General features: G+C 47.7%; 1 protein-coding gene across 1 annotated transcript; it reads left to right on the top strand.

The window, feature by feature from the left end:
* Positions 1–4825: 4825 nt before the first annotated feature.
* On the top strand, positions 4826–5994 carry LOC120383739 (histone H2B.2-like). Its single transcript, XM_039501942.1, has 2 exons — positions 4826–5391; positions 5464–5994. Exon 1 carries the CDS (start codon positions 4869–4871, stop codon positions 5385–5387), a length of 519 nt encoding a protein of 172 aa, XP_039357876.1. The 5' UTR covers positions 4826–4868; the 3' UTR covers positions 5388–5391; positions 5464–5994.
* The last annotated feature ends 7537 nt before the right edge of the window (positions 5995–13531 follow it).

Genomic DNA, 13531 nt, shown 5'->3' with positions numbered 1-13531 from the left:
AAAACTGTGATTTTGAAACTGCAAAACATGAAAATATCAGAGACTGTCTGGTTATTGGGTTAACTGATGATAGCCTTTCACAGCAGTTACAGCTAAAGAGAGATGTAACCCTACCCAGAGCTATACAGATAGCGAAGCAGTCAGAATTAGTCAAACAATAGAACAAAAGGCAGGAGCAACTTGAAAAACCAGAAACTAGAAGCTATAAACAGACACTTGATTGTAAAAAGTCATTATCATAAAACCCCTTAGGCAAGGAGAGAGAGCTTCCAGGCTAAGAGGGACAAATTCCAGCTGACATGCACAAGGTGTAGGAAAATCATATCACGAGAGATGATGCATATCCAGCCAGAAGCACATGGTGTAATAAATGCAAAAAAAATGGACAATATGCAGCTGTTTGCCAAACCAATGTTGTCAGGGAGTTGACTCATATTACAGACAATCAAGAGCCATTGTTTCTGGGATCTATCAATGGTGATGACATAGAGCCTGTCCACGAGTGAAACTGAATATTCATGGAAAGACTACTGACTGTAAAATTGACTCAGAAGCTGATGTTACAGTCATCTCAGAAGGGACTTACAATCACTTTCAACCCCTCCCAGAACAGAAGTCACCTGACACAGCTCTGACTAGCCTTGGAACTATTCTGAATAGTGTAACCCTTCTGCCCATCAGAGTTGGCAGCAACAAGGGCTGGGTTCAGTATCTAAGGGTTCCATTTCAATAACATAATGCAAAACTGTCTCGAGCTCCCACCCAGTGACCTGGGACAATTACATACCACCCCCCAGGGCTCCCCTAAGAGGCAATGCGTCCCCTCTCTCAAGCACAGAGTCTGAGTGTAGCAAAAGCCTTTTAATAAAGGAGGGAAACAATGTGGCATTATGTTAGGGAAACACCACAAACAGGATTCATAACATAAACCATGAGCAAAAGACCCACCCCCAAGTAAGTTTGGCAATGTTCTTTTCCCCTCAGAGTCTTAAGTCCTGCAACCCAACAGTCACCTCACTCACAGTTTCTGTCCTTGGTCAGTGCAGCCTCCAGAGTTCAGAACTTCATCTGCAGAGTTTAACTCCCAGCCTGGGTGGAAGTGGGTGGAGGTACGGGGGCATCTTACGTTCTCCACTGCACGGGTCAACAGCTGATTACCACACCTCTCCATGGGATTCTGCTGCAGTCTTCACCGCCAGCTGCACCTCTTCACCAGCCATCCTGCTAGCCACTCCTCTCCACTAGCCACTCACCAATATGTTTTCAGCCTCACCCCAGCAATTTTAGTTTTTAATAACTTCAGCTGTTTATTGATTTTAGCTGTTAGTAGGGGAGCCTCAGTGCTGATGCACTCAGAACCACTAGTCCAAAGTAGGTCTAATGTTTAGACCTAGAGATCAGTGATTTCAGCTCTGCCACATATAACAAGATTCCTAAGGGAATCAAAATTAGTTCTATTACTACATTGTGGAGCAAGGCAGAATCAAAACAGTGTTTAAGACTCTCAGAGGGGACCCTACCCTGCCAGGTACACATATATATCCCCAACCTCTCTTAGTTCACTAGGCTTTGGAACCCATGTCCCTTGCCTAGCGAGTGCTACTCAGTTGAGGGCGAGTCCCTCCATCATAAAATGCAAAGTACAGTTTTACTGTCCTCTATTCACATAACCAGGATAGCAACACTTTATTATTCCTGCCCCAATAACAGAGACTGGGGATCCCACAGCAGCCAAAGTGACCATTTGGGCAAGCAGTCCCATTATGCTAGGTGAGGTAGGTGTGCCCATGCAAACAAGATCAGCCCCTGAAGTACTTTTCCACAGCTCACTACTAGATGTCAGGGTAGAGCTCATTCTGACTCTGCTTACATCAGTATGGGCCAGTTCACCACAGAAACAACCTAAAAAGACAAAGGCTATGCATTCAGAGCAGTCAAAGGAACACAGACCAAAAACTTCAGCTGCAGCGTGGCAGCTGTGATGGGCCCAGTGGGAAAGGTGGAAGAACATGATGGAGGATTTGATTATACTGGACTTTTGAAAGGAGATTCAGTACAAATCAACTTAGGAGGAGATTTATACTGAACTCTTACATGACTTACGAGGAGAGGCTGAGGGAACTGGGGTTATTTGGTCTGCAGAAGAGAAGCGTGAGGGGGGATTTAATAGCTGCTTTCAAACTACCTGAAAGGGCGTTCCAAAGAGGATGGATCTAGACTGTTCTCAGTGGTAGAAGATGACAGAACAAGGAGTAATGGTCTCAAGTTGCAGTGGGGAAGGTCTAGGTTGGCTATTAGGAAACATTATTTCACTGGGAGGGTGGTGAAGCACTGGAATGGGTTACCTAGGGAGGTGGTGGAATTTCCATCGTTAGAGGTTTTTAAGGTCAGGCTTGACAAAGCCCTGGCTGGGATGATTTAGTTGGGAATTGGTCCTGCTTTGAGCAGGGGGTTGGACTAGATGACCTCCTGAGGTCTCTTCCAACCCTGATATTCTAGGATTCTAGGATTCTAAGAGACAATGCTGAACCATACAGTGTACAAACACCTTTACAGATTTATGTGAAATCAGAAGACATCATTACCTGGTTGTAGTGGACTATTTTGCCTGGTATATAGAAATAATGAACTTGAAAGACATAACATGAAACTGAAATGCACTTTTGCTCACTTCAATATTCCAGAACAACTAGTGACAGACAGTGGACCACAATTCATTGGAGCAGAATTTAAGTCATTCTGAATGAAATATGATTTTGATTACTACTACTTCTACACATTACCCACAGGTGACTCGAGAGGCTGAGAGAGCTGTACAGACATCCAAGAAAATCCTACAGCAGGAAGATCCATTCCTTGCTCTTCTGAGTTACAGATCAACATCAAATAGTGGTCACAGAATATAGTTCAACAGAACTCTTGATGGGAAGAAAACTCAGAACTACTGTTCCAACTTTTGGAAAATAACCTGTCTTCAAATTGGCCAGACATGAAAAGAGCAGCCAAAATGGAGAAAGAGGTTAAAAGAGCTTATGAACACTTTTACAATAGATGCCACTCAGTTAGAGAACTGCTGAGTCTAGAACCTGGTCACCATGTTCACGACAATTTGGATGGGGAAAAGGATGGACAACTCCAGCTGTCATAAAGAAAAAGAATTAATCACCCAGATCATATCATCGAATCATAGAATATTAGGGTTGGAAGAGACCTCAGGAGGTCATCTAGTCCAATCCCCTCCAGATGTGGCCTCACCAGTGCAGAATAGAGGGGAATAATCACTTCCTTCGATCTGCTGGCAATGCTCCTACTAATATAGCCCAATATGCCATTGGCCTCCTTGGCAACAAGGGCACACTGCTGACTCATATCCAGCTTCTCATCCACTGTAATCCCCAGGTCCTTTTCTGCAGAACTGCTGCTTAGCTAGTCGGTCCCCAGCTTGTAGCGGTGCATGGGATTCTTCCTTCCTAAGGGCAGGACTCTGCACTTGTCCTTGTTGAACCTCATCAGATTTCTTTTGGCCCAATTCTCCAATTTGTCTAGGTCACTCTGGACCCTATCCCTACCCTCCAGTGTATCTACCTCTCCCCCCAGTTTAGTGTAATCTGCGAACTTGCTGAGGGTGCAATCTATCCCATCATCCAGATCATTAATGAAGATATTGAACAAAACCAGCCGCAGGACCGACCCCGGGACACTCCGCTTGATACTGGCTGCCAACTAGACATAGACCCATTGATCACTACCCGTTGAGCCTGACAATCTAGCCAGCTTTCTATCTTCCTTATAGTCTATCCACCTTATATGTGATCAAGGCCTACAGCGGAGAGTTCAATAGAAACCATCAATCTGTACTGTGTGTCCCACTGAAAGAACAATCAACAGAGCAAATGCTACAGATGGTAGATGCAGAACAAGAAGACGACTCAAGGATTCCAAACAGAGCACAGCCAGCTGCTGCAACTAATGGGCAACCAGATGACCAGATGTTTGGTTCAGGTAATGAGAAAACCAGTACAAGCCAAAGACACTTAACAGACTGATCTGTACTGAACTTCAAAGACAGTGTGATAGTGTAAATACTGTAAATGGTAGGAATGTAGAACTTAAGGGGGCGGGAGATGTAATGGAATACTAAACTCTGTTGCACTGGTCAGTCACTGGGAGGCTCTGTGTGTATCATACGTTACTTAAGCCAGTGGTTCTCAACCAGGGGTAGGTGTACCCTGGGGGTACTCAGAGGTCTTACAGAGGGTACATCAACTCATCTAAATATTTGCCTAGTTTTACAACAGGCTACATAAAAAGCACTAGTGAAGTCAATACAAACGAAAATTTCATACAGACGATTACTTGTTTATACCACTGTATATACTATACATTGAAATGTAAGTATAATATTTGTATTCCAATTGATTTTTTTTAAATGATATGGTAAAAAAGAGAAAGGAAGCAATTTTTAAGTAATAACGTGCGGTGACACTTTTGTGTTTCTATGTCTGATTTTGTAAGCAAGTACTTTTTAAGTGAGGTGAAACTTGGGTTCACACAAGACAAATCAGACTCCTGAAAGGGATACAGTAGTCTGGAAAGGTTGAGAGCACTGACTTAAGCTAACCTCAGCCACACCTGACAGAGCATTAAAGGATCTGATGATGAACATATCTGGTGTATATAAACAAGCTCTGTAGCCAGCCTATATCTGGTACAGGAGCATGACATCCCTCATTTACATAAGGGACCGAATAGGTCATAGTCACATACACTATCGCAATGGGGCCCATGCTGCACTGGTCACAATGCAGTTGCCTGGAGTGGCAGCCCAGGTACCCAATCAGCTCGCACAGTGGGAACTCCTCATTTGCATGCCAGCTCCTTTGACTGATCAGATCTGGGAGGAGGCCAGTGGCATTTGCAGGTGGAGAAGAGCTGAGCTGAGTGGAGCCATGGCAGCTGCCCAGGGAGGGAAGAGGAGACAGCCTTTGAGGACACAGAAGGCCCAGCAAGATGAGCCAGGGGCCGCCCCCAAGCAGGGGAAGCGCCAGCCCCAGGCGGGGCATCAGATGAGGCAGAAGCCAGTGGCAAAGCAGCTGAAGAGCCGCCAGGGGAAGAAGGGCCTGGGGAAGAATGGTGTCCCCGCCCGCTACGCCTCCCGGATGCTGCAGCAGATGAGGAAGGTGCGCATGTCGGCCAAGGCCAAGGGACTGATGAAATCCTTCATGGCCGATCTCTACAGCCAGGTATCCACCGAGGCCGAGCACCTGAGGAAGCAGAAACGGCTCCCCGCCTTGGGCTCCTCAGAGGTGCAAGCTGCCCTGCAGCAGGTGATGCCGAGGGAAGTGGCCAAGCACTCAGCCACCCCCGTCTGCAACGAGTCCGCATAGAGAAATGTCCCTCCCTTCTCCCTGGGGCAAGCCTGGCTGGGGGGAGAGAAAGAACAAGAGGGGAGAAGGGAGAGAAACAAACACCAGCCTGAGAGACACCAACACTTGCCAAATTAGAAAGAGGACATTGCTTAAAAGATGATGAGAGAATTTTCCTTAGGTGCCAACCTCACAGTATTTTATGCAAGAGACTGAGCTATAGGAGAGACCGCATCACTGAGAGACACTTTCCATTGCTGCAAACTAGAAATAACTGAGAAACTCTTCTTCGTGAAACAGAACTTTGTCAGATCTCCGCACTGAGTGAAAGACAGTCCAAGATGCAACCCTTGTGCTGAATCCGGAAGCGCCGAACAAGTTCATTGTCAAAAGAGCCTAACAACTCTGTATTGGACCAATGAAAGAGACTGCTCTTCCTTGGGAAGAAGAGATCTCCATACCAAGGAATGAATGAGCCAGAGACTCCATCATGGTGAAACAGAAAGAAAAGACAAAATATAGAGATTTGTCCTCACTCGAAACGAGAGGATGTTATGTGATGTGCATTATCTTAAAGCAAATAAAACCATCATCTTGCCATTGTAATAAACCAGGATTTTTAACAGCAGTTTTTGGTCTCACGTATTTCCTTTGTCTTAAAGACTGATGCTGGGGTGGATTGTACTTGAGAATTTAACTTAAAACTTCATTAAAATTGTAACTTTCTGCTGTGCTGAATAAAAAGAGGAGGAGGGTTTTATGTAACTTCTTTGGTCATGTTTGCTTATTGCAAATAGCCACCCAAAGATGGTAATAGTGGCCACTTAAGGCTGCCTTTGTGGGATTGGGGAGCAGTAAAGGTTCTAATAAGATCCCAAGTTTGAGAGCCACTCAGATCACGTGCTGCCATACACCTCCATAGAAAGAGAAGTCACAGCCCTCTCCAGTTCCTTCAGATTTATTCCTCTTCCCACCAGCATTACCTTGGCCTTGGCTTGACTGAGCTAAAGATAGGCAGGACCTCTGATGAGACACTTCTCTGCTAGCTACTGAGGCTATATTTTCACTGCCAAAACAACTGTGTTTTTTCAGCGAAATAGGTACATTGGGTTAGGTATCTCTCTGTAGATTCAAAGTGGAGATAAAGCATGGGTAGTTTTTACCTCAGAGTAGCTAGTCGAGATCAATATTAGATTCCCTATCCTTTTAGCTCAATTAGCTACATTGAGATAAAAACTACAGTACTTTGTCTCCACTGGGATTTGTATAGGAAGATCACTAATTTGAGTTAGCTACGTAACTGTACAAATGAAACCCTATTTTAGCAGTGAAACTATAACCTGAGAGAGCAAGGAGAAGGCAGAATTTGGGTTTGACAAAAAGACAAAGTAAACTTGAGTATCATCAACATACTGAGAGTTTTTCTCACCAAAATCATCTCAGAACTGCTGCTCCCCGCCACCAGTACCAATCATCTTCACATATACATTAAAACTAAATGGGTTTCACGATTAACTCATGGACAGGATAGGTTAACTACAACCCCATGGGACCATCCAGAAAGTAAAGAATGTAGCCATGGGAAAAACAATTCCATTTTATTCTGCCAAGACCCATAGATGAGCCACAGCACCTCATGTTCAATCCTATCAGAGGCTGATGAAAGATCAAATGAAGTGTCACATGGACAGCTGGCCTGTGTGCTTCCCCAGAAGGAGATGATGAACTAAAGAGCTCTGTGCAGGTCTTAGGCCATTCCTCAGTGTAAATCCAGACCTGTTAGGATCTCAAAAATTGGAAGAATCTGGGTGCGGCTGAAGTTAGCTGACTGCAACCTTCCAAAATGGAAGGTTTGAGACAGGATGAAAACAGAGCAGAATGTGAATGGGTTGGTGTGGCACCATCAGCAACAGCCTAAGATGACTGTTAGGCAAGCTGCCCTCACAGGGGACTTATCATCCATATTTCACCAGTAGTAACTCCAGCACTGGTTTTCACTAGCCATGAAAGGTGGTCATTCATAAGAACATAGGAATGGCCATACTGGGTCAGACCAAAGGTCCATCCAGGGCCGGTGCAAGGAAGTTTTGTGCCCTAGGCAAAACTTCCACCTTGCGCCACCCCGGCAGCTAGCCCCGCCCCCCCGCAGCAGCTAACCCAGCCTCCCACCCGGGGAGCCCGCCACCCCCCGCCTGGGGAGCCCTCCCCCAGCAGCTACCCCCCCTCCGCAGCAGCTAACCCCACTTGGGGAGACCCCCCCTGCGCGGCAGCTAACCCCGCCCGGGGAGCTGTATATATATCTGGATTATTTACAGGCATTCTTTTGGAAAAGGGCTCATTTTTCCTTCAGAATGGCTGCAAAGAAACCAAGAATTCTCTCTCTTTAACATGGTCCTTTTTAACATTTTCACAAAGTTTAACTGCTTAATTCTCTCCAGCCTCTGTAGAGTTAACTTTTCACTCTCTTTTCTTAAATCACTTATCTCCAAAAATTACATCTTTATCACCTCAGATTTCACCATTTTAAGTATTGTTCCAGGGGTTCATGCCTGCACTTACTGCTTTTCTTACTCCTGACACTATGCCCTTAGGGCTTCCAACCTGTTTTTCAGTTTCTTTATCTGTTGCTTGCCTGCTTGTCTGGGCCTGATCCTGCTTTTTTTTTCAAATGAACCGTTTGTGAGTGATATTATGGTCATTTCACAATTTTGAAAGAAATGTTTAAGGAAAGGGACCAGGAAGGGTGGGGGCTAGTTGAGGCCCCCCTCCTTGCAGAATTGGTAGTGGAACACTAAAGAATCAGTTTTTGAGGTAGACAACAAAGGGGAACAGAACAAGGGGCTTTTTGTCCTTTTTACAATGAGATGGGAGTATGAAGGGGGTTGGATCGATCCGGGGTGGTTTTTTTGAGAATGGGGTAAGGGGAGCGCTTGGTCTGGTGGTGGGAGAGGAGGCTTTTAATAAAGCTTTTAACTTATTATTTGAATATTTGAGAGAGGCGAGTTTTGATTTTGTCCACCTACGATTTGCCTCTTCCCACCACTGCATGAAACAATTAACCTCTTCTTTAGCCAATTTAGTTTTAGGTTGGCCGAGTTTGTCCTTTAAGACATCCACTCGGTCTTTGTTCCAAGATTTTAACAGTGGCCACTGAGTTTTGGGATCCCCCTGAATTCATAGAATCATAGAATCTCAGGGTTGGAAGGGACCTCAGGAGGTCATCTAGTCCAACCCCCTGCTCAAAGCAGGACCAAACCCAACTAAATCATCCCAGCCAGGGCTTTGTCAAGCCTGACCTTAAAAACCTCTAAGGAAGGAGATTCCACCACCTCCCTAGGTAACCCATTCCAGTGCTTCACCACCCTCCTAGTGAAAAAGTTTTTCCTAATGTCCAACCTAAACCTCCCCCTCTGCAACTTGAGACGATTACTCCTTGTTTTGTCATCTTATACCACTGAGAACAGTCTAGTTAGCCTAGACCATTTTTCCAGAAATTTACAGGAGTCCGTACCCTTTTTATAGGAGTCCGAACCCATCCTAAAATACATAAAATGAGCAAGCGTTTGTTTAGGGAACTGTCCCGACTTAGACGTCTGGTTACCCATACAGGAGGACTTCACACACCAATCGCACAAGAAGGAAATTCGGGTTCGTCAGAGCAATGCCCAGTGCAACACACAAAAGGAGCCCACAGGCTACTGCCTCAATCGCCCTTGCTTTCACACCAAGGGTTTTACCCAAAGTGCGGTGTGGCTGCGATTGTGCAGATTCCACTCACTCAGTCCGCGGGGACAGGAACTCCTTGGTCGGCCGATCCCTGGACGGAGACGGCACCCAGACTCAAACACTCCACAGGGAGGATGGATAGACAGAGACAGGACAGTCCTCAGTCCAGACAAAACACAGAAATAATTACCTGACCAGATTCCTGATGTCAGATCCCTGGATCCCTACCAGAACAGAGTAGGAACCAACAGGTTCGATGGTGTAGACTTCACTGTGGTTGTGCGCCTTTCCATTCTGGTGGAGGATCGCTCAGGCCAAATGTCCAGGTGCCGGCTGCCACAGTCATCCTACAAAAACGGTCAGGAATCACACAGCCCCAGTGAAGACGGCTGCCATCTTGGTGGGACCTCCAAATTGTCAAAGTTAGACTCAGGACTCACAGTTTGTCAGACCACTCTGTTTATTAGCACAGCGCTCTGCTAATGACACCCAGATAATGTGAGCACCAGGCAAGACACAAACTATCTTGTTTATACAGATAAAAGGGCGAGAACTTAACAAGATAACAAAGGAAGCAGAATCTGGTAAGTTTACCTGGGCTAGGCATGCATATCTTATTTCCTTACTAACTATTACCGATCTTCTGTTAATGTTTCACCATTAGCACCATTGTTTATGCCTAATGTTTCTTTTCCTGGCACCTGTATTTCAACATTTCTTATTTCTGCTTAAAGGTACATACAACATTTCTTTAATCCATTCTTATTTTTACAATATAATTCATTCTACTTTCACACACACCCATCCCGTCCCGATTTTTCACACTTGCTGTCTGGTCACCCTAGGGTGTGCACATGTGTGGGTCCCAGTTGCTCCCTGCCCCCCTCATTGAAGCAGGTGTGCAGGGTTACTGCCCTGGGAACTGCAGGGCACCAGTGGACATGGGGCTGGCTGGAGGCAGCGCAAGGGCTGACTGGAGGTAGAATCTGGCTGCAGGCAGGGCAAGGGGTGTTGGGCTGGCTGGAGACAGGGGGATATGGGGTGGGGTGGGGCGGGCTGGCTGGCTTCAGGCAGGGCCGTAGGAGGGTGAGGCATGGGTTGTCAGGGCTGGAGACAGAGAAGTGTGGGACTGGCTGGCTGGAGACAGGGCAGAGGGGTGCGGGCTGGTGCAGGAAGGGCAGGGGGTGCAGCAGGGGCTGGCTGTGTGCAGAGGGTGTGGAGCTGGCTGGAGACAGGGCAAAGGGTGTGCATCTAGCTGGAGACAGGGCTGGTGTGGGCAGGGCAGGGGGTGCAGGGCTGGTGCAGGAAGGGAAGGGGGTATGGGAGGGGCTGGCTGGAGATGGGCTGGCTGCGGGCAGGAGGTGCGGGACTGGCTGCAGACAGGGGCTGGCTGCAGACAGGGCAGGGGGTGCAGGGCTGGTGCAGGCAGGGGGTACAGCAGGGGCTGGCTGTGGTCAGGGGGTGAGGGTACAGGGGGTACAGCCTATCCTATATGGTAAGTGCCCCCTTCTCCTCCCTCCCCCACTGGGGTAGCAGCAGCAGCCCGGGGCTTGGGGGCTATTTAAAGGGCCCGGGGCTCCCCTGCTTCCACCGCCCTGGCCCTTTAAATAGCTGTGGGAGCCCTGGGGAAGTGGTGGGGCTCCAGCAGCTATTTAAAGGGCCGGAGCGGTAGAAGCAAGGGGAGCCCTGGACTTTTTAAATAGCCCCCAGAGCCCCACAGCCCTACCCCAGGGCTCCAGCAGTGGGGCTCTGGTGGCAATTTAAAGGGCCTGAGGCTCCAGTCCCAGCTGGGAGCCCCAAGCCCTTTAAATTGCCCCCTGGGGAAGCCGGGCTACCCCAGTACTGTGCACCAGCGGGACTTGGGCTCGGGGCCCTGCTAGGCACAGGGCCTGATTCAGGGGAATTGGTTGAATTGGCCTAAAGCTGGCCCTGAGTGCCACTGAAAATCAGCTCACGTGCCGCCTTCGGGCACTCTCTCACTGTGACAATCTGAGGCCTTGTTTTTAAGGTAAAGCCTTTGGCTAAGCAGTGGGAGCAGCCATAAACTGTGAAGCATATGGTCACATCCTCACATTCCAAACTAGCCATATTGAAATAAGGCAATCTGGAACTGTTAGAAAGGTGATCTGCTCTATCACCTCCAGAGAAAGGGAAGAGGCCAGAAGATGTAAAAGGAAATTTAGTTTGATAGTTTTCTGTTTGGTAAGAACTCACTTATCAATAGACACAGCTGGGAAATCCTTATGTCTTTATAGATGTAACTGTGAAATCCTCACTTCTGTATTGTTTTGTCATTATAGTTCCCACTTTGCTATTGTTTATTTGCCTGGTCTCTGTCTGGTTCTGTGATTGTTTCTGACTTCTGTATAATTAGTTTTGCTGGGTGTAAACTAATTAAGGTGGTGGGATATAATTGGTTAGCTAATCATGTTGCAATATGTTAGGATTATTTAGGTAAATTTCAGCAGAATGATTGATTAAGGGATAGCTAAGAATATTATTATATAAATTAGGAGCAAACCGGAAGTAAGTTGGAATTCAGAAATAAGGAAAAAGGAACTTGGATTTAAGCTTGCTGGAAGTTCACCCCAATACACATCGAATTGTTTGCACCTTCAGACTTCGGGTATTGTTGCTCTCTGTTCATGTGAGAAGGACCAAGGAAGTGGGAGAGTGAAGGAATACGCTCTCTAACATAGACCTCTATCATAACTCCCCTATTCATGTTTCAGACTGCTGAAGAAAGCTTACCCTGAACATATGAAACATCCATCTGTGGGAAGGAAGCTGAACGAAAAAAAACCACGCTCCGACTCTGCAGAATGGACGGAATGCTGCCCCATAGCATATGCTGCCCCAGGCATGTGCTTGCTCCACTGGTGCCTGGAGCCGGCCCTGTATGTGAGTAATTGTTGGCGCCCGCCACACTCTTCTGAAAACATGAATGTGCTACTGGCCACAAAAAGGTTGGGGACCACTGCCCTACAGAATGATGAGCCTGCCACACCCTTGGCTAACAGACATGCATTTTTTTCACTCATGCATTTAGTTCCAGATGTCCCAGGTTTGATTCATGCTGCTGATGCTTAGGTGTGGGCAGGGGCGGCTCTACGTTTTTGGCCGCCCCAAGCAGTGATGCGCGGGAGGCGCCCCGGAGCCGCGGGAGCAGCGGACCTCCCGCGGGCATGACTGCAGAGGGACCGCTGGTCCCGCGTGGCTTGGCTGGACCTCCCGCGGCTGCGGATGGTTCGCGGGTCCGGCAGCTCCGCTTGAGCTGCCGCAGTCATGGCTGCGGGAGGTCCAGCCGAGCCGCGGGACGAGCGCCCCTCCGCAGTCATGCCTGCGGCAGGTCCAGTCGTCCCTTGGCTCCGGTGGACCTCCCGCAGGCATGACTGCGGCAGGTCCGCCGGCCCAGCCTGCCGCCCCCCCCCGGCCGCAGGGGACGCCCCCTAGATTTTGCCGCCCTAGGCACCAGCTTGTTTTGCTGGTGCCTAGAGCCGCCCCTGGGTGTGGGTCAGCATTATGCTTCCTTCAGCTCTTATTACCCATGACTTCAATGGAGAGCTGGTTCAGGCCATAATGTGCTGAGTGTTTTGATGATGTATAGTATATTATAGGCTCCTGGATCCCATTGTGCTGGCCCTTCTGCTTTCACTCTCTGTGCGGATCAAGCCTTTTACCCCATGGACTGGAAGTTTCTCTTTATACATAGATTCCTTCTGTGATGGAGCAGGGGCTGTCTGTGTGCTTGGTAGGCAGAGACAGGTATGCAGCTGTAACATGAGCCTGGCCTGGGGGAGGGCAGGTCTCACCTCTGGCTGGAGGTAGACAAAAGGGAACGGGGGAGTGAAGGCCTTCCTTCGGTTTTGGGAGCTGGGAGGTGGGTTTCAGGGGATCCTAGGCTGGGATCCAAGCACCCTGAACCCCCAGAAAGGCCAGATTGAGGGGTCCTGGCTCTGCACACAAGCTGGGCTGTATCCTGTGTTCCTGTTGTTCAATAAACCTTCTGTTTTACTGGCTGGCGGAGAGTCACTGTGAGTTCAGGAAGAGGGGTGCAGGGCCGGACTCCCCCACACTCCGTGACACCTTCATTTATTCAGGGCTCATTTTTTCAGAGATTTTTTACTAATTGTAGAGCTTCCAGCTAAGATCAGTCCTACTGAAGTTCAGAGACAGTGCTCATTGAAGGAAGTGCTACAGTAAATGTTTGAAGAAATGGGCACTAATAGAGCTTGATGCAGTTAAAATTGACACATTTCCAAAAAAACAATGAAACCAAAACCCCCCAAAACCTGCTGCTCTTCTCTTTGGGAGAATGGTGGGGAACATACTTGTCTTTAATCTGGAGCCATTCTAGGGTTGAGCAGTTATCTACTCATCAAGTTATTGCTTTAACGTGTGCGCAGAGAACTAGTGAGAGCTCTGATGGGAACATTTTA

This window comes from Mauremys reevesii, linkage group 15 (assembly GCF_016161935.1).
Source record: "Mauremys reevesii isolate NIE-2019 linkage group 15, ASM1616193v1, whole genome shotgun sequence".
NCBI classification, from domain to species: domain Eukaryota; kingdom Metazoa; phylum Chordata; order Testudines; family Geoemydidae; genus Mauremys; species Mauremys reevesii.
This window is presented reverse-complemented; position numbering and strand designations above follow the sequence as displayed.

Bases quoted from the DNA above. Each gene is read 5' to 3' on its own strand.
- LOC120383739 (XM_039501942.1), top strand. From the start codon at position 4,869: ATGCCAGCTCCTTTGACTGATCAGATCTGGGAGGAGGCCAGTGGCATT.